We start from the raw sequence: 12,044 nt of genomic DNA on the forward strand, positions 1-12,044 counted from the left end.
TGAGCTAAGATCAAAGGAGCCAATTCCCGTTGCTCTAGCGTGTTCCTCCTCTTGTGGCTTCATCACCCTTGTGGCCTGACAGACGTCCTCCAGGAGCAAAGGGTGATGAGCAGAGTTTGTCATTGCGACTTTTAGAACGTATACGCCAACCCCTGTTTGGGTACACCTAAGGTCGTGAACCATATTGTAGGCAATTGTATTAAGTCATCAAATAGGGCTAGTGAAGGAGATAAAGACTTCAACTAGAGCTATAATCGTGAAGTACATTATAAACCCCAAATGTGGGTCTGCTTTGTCTTTTTGATGGAACGCTCAAGACAGCACCACAAAAAGGTAATTGCTTACTAGTCTTGAAAATTACCAAACACTCCAAAAAAGCAGGGATGTTCTTCTTATTTTCTTAAAAAGTAGTCAAACAGCAGATTTTTAAAAATTCTCTGAGCTTTTCTACTAACAGTATAATGCTCTCACAATTATATGTGGATAATCTCCCTGTCATTCTCTCCAACCATTACCAACGGGTACCCTTGATCAATGGTTCTTGCAGTGAGGTCCCAGAACAGACAGCATTAGCAACAGCAGGGAACTTGTTAGAGATGCCAATTCTCGAGTCCCGCCCCAGACCGACTGAATCAGAAACCTTGCAGGTGAAGTCTGCTTTAACAATGCAGGGGATTCTAAGCAGATAGGAGGACCACCACTCTAATAAAATAGTGGTTATTAGAGTGTGATCTAAGACTAATATGTGCCTTGTGGGTAATCAAAGAGCTAACGTCTCACTGCATTTTAATATGGATGTGAGACGTTCTAAATAAAGGAATTTCTAACAGAATTGTGTCCCCAGGTGCCCATCAACATCACCGATCCTCTCGGATAACCTCCCAGGGTCATCACCTGAGATAACGGAGAATTTCTCTTCTAAGACTAAGAGTTCACCTTTGCTCCATCTCACGCCTCCTGTGGTGACCCATGTTCCACAGAGCCTGGGACAGAGCCATTTCAAAATACACCACCGTCTTATCCTAGCTTGGTTCTCCAGGTTTAAACTGCTTGGCAGTTAGACAATGTACAGATGCCCAGTCTCACCCCATCAGCTTGAGGCTGGTTCAGAGCATCACACCCAACTCTCTGATTTTATATCCAGAGGGCAAGTTCCTTCTCCTGTCCCAAACTCCCATCCCTTCACTCAGTCACTCACAAAATATTTACTGAGCACACAGTATTTGACAAGAATGTCTCTAGGTGCTGGAGAAACAGCAGTGAGCAAGGCAGACAGTCCTGCCACTACAGAAGCTCACAGACTGTTTGACACACCTTCCACCCTCCGATGCAAAGCCTGTGTTTTCACTGAGCTCCCCCGTCTGCTGTGGCCCGTGCCCCACCGGGCTGCCCGTTATGGTAAACATAGCACAGATTTAAGGTAAAAGAGACTTGGGGGTGAATCCGAGCTCCACCCAGTCAGCTGGGACACTTGACAAGTTACTTTTCCATTCTCCAAGTTCTCAAGAAAGGACACGGTACTACCCACCTGCCAGTTTGTGCCAAGACCCAATGAGATCGAGTATAGTGCACAGCACCTACCAGATATAAAGCAAGTTCTACTTCCCTTTCCTAGAGAAGTACATCCTCTTCTTCTGTGGCCTGAAGCTCAGCCTTTAACTTAACCTTTCATAACCACCTGGACTTCCATGGCAGCTTTTGGATTTATTGCTTGGATCAGCATTTCTCAGTGTATGGTCTGTAGACCACCAAGTTCACCACCACCCGGCTATTAGTTAAAAAATGCAGGCGTCTGGGCCCCAGCCCAGATTCAGGGGTAAGGGAGAGTGAGCAGGAAATCTGCCTCTTGAACAAACTTACCAGGTGGCTGTTTGCACGCGTAAGTCCGGGAACCCCTGGTTTAGCTGCTCTGAGCTACCTCCCCAAGCCTCTTCTTGCCTTTCTCAAAGCTTACTAACTTTGCCTGTCCTCCTCCTCACCTCACTGTCTTGAAGCTATTCTTCGAAGGAAGCAGGGTGTCACGACCGAGATCAAGCTCGAACACCCACGGTTTGAGGTCAAATCCCAGCTTAACTACCCACCCGTGGTTCTCAAGTGGGTCCCCCTGCAGCAGCAGCACCTGGGAACTTGTTTAGAGAGGCAAATGTTTAAGCCCCGCCCCATTGGGACTCAATCAGAAACTCTGGGGGCGAGGCCCAGCCATCTGGTTTAGTAAGCCCTCCAGGTGATTCCCAGGCACGTCCAGTGGAGGACCACTGCCGCTTGTTGGCCGTGCGAGATTCATGGCTTGTCTATAGCCTTCATTTCCTCAACTGGGAAATTCTGTAAGTACTAACCCCATAGAGGAGTGAGGGTCAAATGACAATGATGTATCTAAAGAACTTGGTAAGAGTAAGCACTTAATAACTACCCATTCTTATTACTATTGTTAAGCAAGCTGTCCTTTGTCCCATGGATTCTACTGTTTGGTTTGATGTTTGCTTTTTGCCATGGTGAGTGGAAACCATCGAGTTATGCCATCTTCAGTGTCCCCAGGCTGACCTGCTCAGCTAGTCTTATTTTTCACTCCATCCCCATCAGCTGTAACGCCACTCATTTATTCCCACACAGCGCTCTACCTCTGTGCCTTCACTACTCCTGTTCCACTTGCCTGGAGTACCCTTCCATTTGCTGCCCACCTTGTCCCAATCTTCTCCCACAACAATCAGCTCAGGTCAGCTACAAGGTCTTGCCTGACTGCTCCAGGCCAAATCAATCTGTCCTTCCTAAAACTTTCAGTAATCTGTGTGGCAAGGTTGAGCCCCTGAGCACATGCACGCATGTTATTTGGGGGTTTTATCTCATACCAAGTTGTCTCTTTAAGTATGGGTGTACTTCGGGGATATTGCAGGGTCAGTCCCGGACCGCTGCAATAGAGCCAGTATCACAATAAAGCTAGTCAAGTGCATTTTTTGGTTTCCCACTGCATATAAAAGTTATGTTTAGGGGCACCTGGCTGGCTCAGATGGGAGAGCACGCGACTCTTGGTCTCAGGGTTGTAAGTTCAAGCTGCACGTTGGGTGTAGAGAAACAACACTTCATTACTAAAAATGCTAACCATCATCTGAGCCTTCAGTGAGTCACAGTCACTGATCACAGATCACCAGAACAAACAAAATAACGAAGAAGTTTGAAATGTTACAAGAATTACCAAAATGTGGCAAAGATACAAAGTGAGCAAATACTGTTGGAAAAATGGCACCCGTCGACTTGTTCGACACCGGGTTACCACAAATCTTCCATTTGTAAAGATCACAGTATCCGCAAAGCACACTCCAGTAACGTGCATGGAGATGAGGCATGCCTGAGCTCTCGGGAAACAGAGATGGTACTTGATAGTTCTTTTTCGATCTCTTCCCTCGCCATCTCTGGTATAAAGGAGTGAACGAATGGACAAACTTCTAGCACAGAGCCCCGGCTCTTTAATTTAGGGCACACCTGGAGAAACTTTTGACAACACAGACTTGTGAACACGGTGATAATTATAATAGCTTAGGTTTGTAGAAGGCCTCACGGTTTAAAAACTGCTCTGGTGTTTTTCACCAAATCTTGTCATCCTTAAAACCTTATGAAGCAGGCAGGTATCACTGACCCTGTTTGCACCTGAAGACACAGGTGCAAGACCGTTCTGATGACTTGCACAAGGCGGTCGAACTGGTAAATGGCAAAGCTGGCGCTCCACCCGTGCTGTATCTCTGGTTGGTCTAGTTTATCAGTGTAGATGCTCCTCTTTCTGCACTGTGCTATAAGTCTCTGAATTCAACTCTCCGATCAAAAGCGAGTGCTACTCAAATAACGATGGGCCTCTCTGCTACTTTAAATGTCAGGACAGGGCCCACTCGGAGAACAAGAAGTCCAGCCTCACCTGGTGTTCCTAAGCGGGCCTGAGCAATGGTCAGTTTTTCATGGGGTGCTTGGCATTGGCAGCTGGTTTCATCTGCAAATGGGGCAGGTGCAGTCAGGGTCTAGAAGGGAAAAAGAGAAAGGGAATATAGTCTGACAAACTTTCCTTTGGCACTAACTTCCCCTAAAGTCTTATTTCTGTTGGCTACACAAGTACAGTTAAGAAGAACATACCTACTGAGTCTTTCAGAGAAATACTTTGCTGTGAGAAATAAAAACAGGGACATTGTCACTGGAACCTTTTTTTTTTTTTTTTGACCGATGGTCCGAAATAATGAGAGTGCCTCACGTCTACTACGTGCCAGGTACCAGGGGAGATACTCTCGACAGGTTCTCTCTTCTGGGCCCCACAAGAGCCTGTGATGGCTAGATTCTTCTTTCCTTCTATAATATAGGATAATAGCATCTCTAGTTCACAGAAAAGGCAACTGAGGCCCAGCAGGATTACAAAATCTGCTAAGTCACGCCCTTGGAGAGTCATGCTGGGCTGTGAACATTTCACACCCCCGCAGGGCAGACTGTACGGGTTTCGACTTACCCACACCCTGGGGCACCCGGCTGGAAGAAATGCCATACTCAGAAGTGTGGCAGACATCGCCTGTATTTCACACACACCGGCCTGGCCAATCACAAACTCTGACGTCACTTCAGTGCAAAGGCCAGAGCCGTTATCCGTGCCCCGGGAGGGCCTAAAGGCACAGCCTTTCTGGCGAGCTGCAGAGAAGTGCCCGGGTAGCTCCAATAGCCACCCACGGCTGGAGGCCCCGCCCCAGGCAGCTTGGGCTGGGGCTCTGGGAAGCTGGGGAGCGCTGAGAGAGAGACGTAGTCACTTGGAAGCCTGCCCAGGAAGTGGCTCTGCATCTTTTAGTCAGCCTCTTAAAATGAAAACCTCACTCTCTCCAGAGGAAGACAAAGGGAGTGGTATTTTTGTAAACAGGGCAAATGCAATCGAGAGTTGTCCATAGCCTCTGAGCTATGTCATCATCATGGTCATCGCTGTATCATCTTTGGTATTTTTAAAGCTGAAGGTGACTAGTCACTGTACACATTACTCACATTGTCGCATGAATTAATTGCTTAGGTATACACAGGTGTTCCCTAACTTGGGGAGACCATATGATCCATGTTTATTTTTTTTAAATTTTTTTAATGTTTTTATTTATTTTTGAGAGAGAGACAGAGCGCAAGCAGGGGAGGGGCAGAGACAGATGGAGACACAGAATCCGAAGCAGGCTCCAGGCTCTGAGCTGTCAGCACAGAGCCCGACGTGGGGCTCGAACTCACAGACTGCCAGATCATGACCTGAGCCGAAGTCGGTCGCTTAACCGACTGAGCCACCCAGGTGCCCCTGATCCATGTGTTTACAGAGGGGCCATGACCCATTTCTGCCATTCATTTATTCATTCACTCATTCATCAGTCATTCATTCACTCATTCAAATATAAGTCAGGTACGATCTTAGAACTGGAGATACAAGTAGGGGGAAGACCGGTTCCTGTCCTGGAAGAGCCTAGTCCTCCTCTGCACTGCCAAGAAGCAATCCTTGTCCCACACGCCTCCCTCTCCCCATTGTAGCACCTTCCGCCCTGGAAGCTGGAGTTCTGCCCCAGACTTGTTTGGATACCTTCCAGTTGTCTGAGACTTTCTTAACCCCCACCTCCCCGCACACAGCTCTGAAAGCAAACCAAGACTAGTGACATGTCTTCAGGAACCCTGGGTCCATTGTTCGTTCTTTTTCAGATACGGTAAGGTCCACGGTGGGCCAGAGCAGCGTTTGTAATGTAGCAAGTGGTGCAGTGATTGGAGCAGAGGCCACAAACAGAGCAGAGGCCACAGAATCCCCACGCCAGCACTCGCGGGCTATGTATTCTAATTTGGCTCTTCTGGTTGAAAGGAACAGACACTCGTTCAAACCAGTTCAAGAGATGAAGGAATGGGGCACCTGGGTGGCTGAGTCGGTTAAGCGTCCAACTTCGGCTCAAGTCACGATCTCGAGGTCTGTGAGTTCGAGCCCCGCGTCGGGCTCTGTGCCGGCAGCTCGGAGCCTGGCGCCTGCTTCGGATTCTGTGTCTCCCTCTCTCTCTGCCCCTCCCCTGCTCATACTCTGTCTCTCTCTCAAAAATAAATAAACGTTAAAAAACTTTAAAGAGGTGAAGGACTACTTTAAGGCTATCCCGGCACAGGAAGTACTGGGAAAAAGGTAGGCAAGGTGCAGTGTCTGGCCCCACAGTGCTCTGCACCCACCTGGCTGGCTCTCTGCACGTGACTCTTTCTCTCCCACTCCCATTTACTCTGTATCCTTCCACTACGGTCAAGTCTCTGCTCACCTGTACTCCCCCGTAACTGGTAGCTCACGTGTGACATTGGCTTCCCTTCCCAATACCCCTTCATTAACTTCTTATGGAGTCTTTCAGCCTCAGTTCCAAACCACCTGCTGCTTCTTTCCATGTTTCCCCATTCAAATTCCTTTTTTTTAATGTTTATTTTTGAGAGAGAGAGAGAGAGAGAGAGTGTGCGTGCGTGCGCAAGCAGGAGAGGGGCAGAGAGAGAGGGAGACAGAGAATCCAGAGCAGGCTCCATGGTCAGTGCAAAGCCTGACGTGGGACTGGAACCTACGAATCATGAGATCATGACCTGAGCCAAAGTCGGACGCTCAACCGACTCAGCCATCCAGACACCCCTTCCCATTCAAATTCCTAAAGGAGAATCAGAGTGGCCTAGCTCATCTTTGCAGAGCAGGCCACAACCAGGATAGGCTGGCATTGAATCAGACACCCACCTGGGGCCCACAGGCTGCGGCTGGTCAAGGGACTAGGAACGGAGAGGGAGGTGATGGGGTGGCCTGTCATGCCCCTTTAGCAGGCGCTGTCTTTAGGACAAGAAATGCATTGGACTTTGTGTACTTTTAAAAAGACATTCCTTAACTTGTTGAAGCTCAGTTTTATCTGTAAAATGGGTAACTATCTCTCAGGGTTGTTATGCGCCATAGAAATAATGTATATAAAGTATCTGGTACCCAATAAACTGTGGCAATTATTATTACTATTAGTGTTCATTATTACATATCATAATATATAATACTACATATTATAAAGATAATGGACTTCCCCCTAGAAACAAAGCAAACTGACCCATGAATGAACTTTTAGGATACAACCTAAATAGCTAAGTGGATTAGCTTTTATTAATGAGTCATTAACCTTTAATTGATGTGGGCAGTGAATCTTCTTCACATGATCTGAAATAAATTACTATTTGGAGATCCTTCATGTGCCAGTCGCAAAGCTTATTAAAAAGATAAGGTGTTCCTCCTCGCGCCAGTGAGAGTGGCTAAAATGAACAAATCAGGAGACTATAGATGCTGGTGAGGATGTGGAGAAACGGGGACCCTCTTGCACTGTTGGTGGGAATGCAAACTGGTGCAGCCGCTCTGGAAAACAGTGTGGAGGTTCCTCAAAAAATTAAAAATAGACCTGCCCTATGACCCAGCAATAGCACTGCTAGCAATTTACCCAAGGGATACAGGAGTACTGATGCATAGGGGCACCTGTACCCCAATGTTTATAGCAGCACTTTCAACAATAGCCAAATTATGGAAAGAGCCTAAATGCCCATCAACTGACGAACGGATAAAGACATTGTGGTTTATATACACAATGGAATACTACGTGGCAATGAGAAAGAATGAAATCCGGCCATTTGTAGCAACATGGATGGAACTGGAGAGTGTGATGCTAAGTGAAGTAAGTCACACAGGGAAAGACAGATACCATGTTTTCACTCTTATATGGATCCTGAGAAACTTAACAGAAGACCATGGGGTAGGGGAAGGAAAAAAAAAAGAGGTTAGAGAGGGAGGGAGGCAAACCATAAGAGACTCTTAAAAACTGAGAATAAACTGAGGGTTGATGGGGGTAGGAGGGAGGGGAGGGTGGGTGATGGCTATTGAGGAGGGCACCTGTTGGGATGAGCCCTGGGTGTTGTATGGAAACCAATTTGACAATAAATTTCATATTTAAAAAAAAAAGATAAGGTGTTCCCATTTTCCAAGAAAGGTGTGTTCTAGAAGGTGTGAAATCTGGTAATTAAAGCAGAGACAGAGAAAGCTGTAAAGCAAGGATAGTTACTCAAAGTTGGAGAAACAGGTTTCAAGGCACCCTGTATTGTCTTCTTAATTGAGTGCATACACAGAGCCATGTAATCATGCACACACTAAGAATTGTGGCCTAGAAGTAGGAAAAAGAGAGAAGCAAAGAGATGGAAGGCAGACGGAGTTCCTCAGTGAGCTTGGGTGTGCCTGTGTGCACATGTGTACATGTGTGTGCATCAGTTGACATGGAGAAGGGGTATTTCTTGGTATGTGCAAGGCACCGTGCTGGAAACAGGGAGAATGCAAAAATTATTGAGCCACAGCCTTGTTGTGAACACTGCCAGAACACTGCCTTCCAAAGTGAGGTAGATTACCCCCTAGGTTTAGAGTCAAGCTCTACATTCAGGAAGATGTTGATTAAGGCCCAGCAGCCCTGTGACTTCAGCCAATATTGTTTCAGTCCAAACACCCCAGGATTCCTTCTTCTCTGAGCCAGAATAAATCATTTGATTTCTAAGGAATTTTAAACTACATGGGTTCTGTCTCCTCCACCTACAAGGGACAGACCAACCACAGGAAAATGGGACTAAGTTAACAAGAGGCTCCCAAGAGAGGCAGGGACTGGTCCAACCTGGACTCCAAGCTATACATATACTTACAGGCTGCAGAGGACCCAGGCCCCCAACTATTCCTTACCATTTGGCAGACCTAGAGTGTTTCTAGGGATCCTCTGGTTTAGGTCCTAAGAAAGTCCTAAAACTGAGGCTCAATAATGTAACATAATAGTTCAATCTTTGAGTGCCTACAGAGTGCCATGTAACCATCTACACACTAAGCACTTTAAACGTATCAGCTCATTTAATTTTACAAGTCTGAGATAGATGCTGTCTCCACTCAAATAAACAGAACCTGTCTTCAACAGTGACACCAAATAGCAGCAGGAAGCAGCAGTGTTATGTCCCTTAGACTCCGTTACCTTTCTGGCTCCCTTTGAACTGAGGAAACTCTCTGGATTCTTAGGCCATTCGGATAGAGGGGCCTCAAAAAGGACACAATGGACTGCCTGGTAATTAAAGAAGAGGGGGAAAATGATTAATTGAAAAATAAAAGGACATGACCCTATTTTTCACCCAGACTTGGTGTGGTAGGTCACATGACTGACAGAGAATTGGTTACTGGCAAGCTGCGGCTTAGACCCCACATCAGCCAGATCACATCGTTGAATGTTTTCTAACACTTGCTATGTATTTCATATGATGCTAGACGTTTGGAAAGTGCGTAAATAGGAGAGAAATAAGGAAGGACGGACCAGAATTGGCTCTGGGGCAGCAATCCTCAAAGGTGAAGCATGGCGCTTTTAGAATGGGAGGAGGTTTTAGTCTGATAAGGCATATTCAGTTTTCACTAATTTAATATGTGGGGGGAAAACCCTGCCCTTTTCAACATACAAATTTTAGAAATTAAGCCTCTGAACTGGTAGAGATCATCAGAGGATAGACTGTGCCCCCTAGGTAGCCACATTCCAAATTCAGGGCTGGAAGTCACATGAAATTTTTATGTTTAGCAGGAAAGATGGAGGGTATTAAAGGGTTAAAGAGGGCTGGCCCCAAACCCCGGACCTCCTATGTGCAAGGACCTTGCCAGACCACAGACTTGGAGCAAGACTGCAATTAAACTTCTTTCTACCTAATTTAGGATTTCAGAACACCGAGTCATTGCATGTGAATACGTTGCCTATTTGTCATATAGGTTCTGGTTATATAAACTGTACTGTATCATACCAAAGCCATATTCCCATAATGCTTTTTCTACATTTTTTTTAACGTTTACTTATTTATTCTGAGAGGGAGAGAGAGTGCGGGAGGGACAGAGAGAGAGGGATAGAATCCCAAGCAGGTTCCGCACTGTCAGTGCAGAGCCTGATGTGGGGCTCAAACTCAAGAACCGTGAGATCATGACCCTAGCCAAAACCAAGAGTTGGCCCTTAACCAACTGAGCCACCCAAGAGCCCCTCCTGTCATGCTTTTTAAAGGGAAAGACTTTAGATGTTGGACATTTCATTTGCAAAATGCATTCAATTAGTCATTGTCAAATATTTACTTAAAAGCTATCAGACGTTACATGGGGCACCTGGCTGGCTCAGTCAGAAAAGAATGCAACTCCTGATCTCAGAGTCATGAGTTCAAACCCCACGTTAGATGTCGAGATCGCTTAAAATAAATAACTTTTTTTTTTAATTGGACGTTACATAAAGTATACAATGCAAATGTCAGTTGAATGTAAACAAAGGGCAGGGGATAGAACCGGTACTCCCGCATCAATGACTGACAACTGGATCAATCAGACAGCAAGCTGACACCCATTTTATTTTTTAAACATGGTTTTTAAAAACATTGCTGGTCCTTAAACTAACCTTCAGTATCTTCACCTATTTGATTATCCAATAAAATAATCCACCTCATGAAGCGACTGTAAGGAGTAAATGAAGTGATGTATGTCTAAGTGATATCTTCCTTCTATTTCTCCAGAATCCACTCTCTCCTGCTCTTCTCTACTCCTCTCTGGATGGCTTCCGGTATGGAGTGCACCAATAGGCTACGTTGCCTTTCTGCTTCAAGTTGAGCTGGATCCATGACAAGTAAGCAAAACCCCAGAGGGCAGGGCAAGAGTGACCTCAGGGTATCTTTCCACCTGGCCTCCTCACTGCTAGGAAGCATGTGTTGTTTCTGTCCTTTTACCGATATGCACAGCTTGTGGTGAGAGGCCCCTCTTCACACACTGCCCTGCCAAGTTCTGGCGACCACACTCTCCCCTTCCTTCATGCCTAGGAGTGACAACCCCTAACATTTCCAGGCCTAGGGTGCATACTATCCCTTGAGGTTTCCTGAAACGCCCGCACCCTGGTAAATAGTCCCTTTTATTAACCTCTTTTCATATTTCCCGTTTAGAATGAGCCATCTGTGTCTCGACAGGGCCTTGGCTGATACAGTATATATAAGAGTACGGCTGCCAGGCTCAATAAATGTTCACTAGCAAATGTTGATGAGGCATGTTAGAAGCACAGAGATCAATTGAAAAGTGAATTACTCATAGTTAATAAAGTCATAACCATCCCAAGAATGTCCTCCAGTAGGAAAGAATTTTATAGCAACGTTACAACTTGTTCACCAGGATACGCGAAAGAGATAAGAACAGGACCTCAGAAACAAATCGACTTTTCCCAGGCAGCCCTTTTGACTCAGGACTCCCCAGCTTTCGAACTGCAAATTCAGAATTAGAAAAACACATCACAAAATCTCAGTCCTCAGTCTCATTCTGTTAGGTTTGTGTTTGCCAGTTGAACATAGTTTTTAAGGCATGATTTTATTTGGGATCAAATTATGTTAGTCTTTTGAAGACAGGGAAGAAACGGTAGATTTTACACTTGACTGTAGGCCCAACATATGTAAATCCCTGGATTCTTGGACTCTGTCTGTGATTATGCAGAGGCTCAGCCCAGGCAGCTGCTGCAGAGGCTTGACAGATGCCAATGGAGTGGAGACAAAGGAGGCCTAGCACATTGCTCGGCACCAAGAAAGATCTATTTTTCATTTAGCTAAGTATGGCATGCACATATTATGAAGGAATAGGCAACATTAAAAACAGTGACACAGATATGTATGTACAGACCAGGAACAATTTTTAGGACATTTTGCTAAATGCAAAAAGCAAGTGACAGAGAAAGAAGTATAATATGTACACATGTTGTATAGTATGATATCGTATGCTTAAAGAGAGAGAGAGAGAAAAATAGCTAATTGTAGAAAGAGTTTACAACTGTGCTGTCCGATGTGGTAGTCATTAGCCACATGTGCCTACTTAAATTCAAACTACATTTCGTGAAATTAATGAGATAAAATTAAAAACTCATTTTGTCGGTCACGTTAGCCACATGTTAAGTGCTTGATAACCAAATGTGGCTAGTGGCTGCTACAGTATTAGCATAGATATAGAACATTCCTATTATCACAGA

General features: G+C 45.5%; 1 protein-coding gene across 5 annotated transcripts in view; it reads right to left on the bottom strand.

The window, feature by feature from the left end:
• Window positions 1–12,044, bottom strand: part of PCYT1B (phosphate cytidylyltransferase 1, choline, beta) — a 125,696-nt gene that overhangs the window by 68,585 nt on the left and 45,067 nt on the right. For 2 of the 5 annotated variants that reach the window (XM_030306179.1, XM_030306178.1), the window contains exon 2: window positions 3,905–4,004. The exons of the other annotated variants lie outside the window; for them this stretch is intronic. In XM_030306179.1, coding sequence (XP_030162039.1) covers window positions 3,905–4,004 — 100 coding nt within the window. The remainder of the gene's footprint in view (window positions 1–3,904; window positions 4,005–12,044) is intronic. 5 annotated transcript variants of the gene reach the window in all.

The sequence above is a fragment of the Lynx canadensis genome, chromosome X (genome assembly GCF_007474595.2).
Source record: "Lynx canadensis isolate LIC74 chromosome X, mLynCan4.pri.v2, whole genome shotgun sequence".
NCBI lineage: Eukaryota > Metazoa > Chordata > Mammalia > Carnivora > Felidae > Lynx > Lynx canadensis.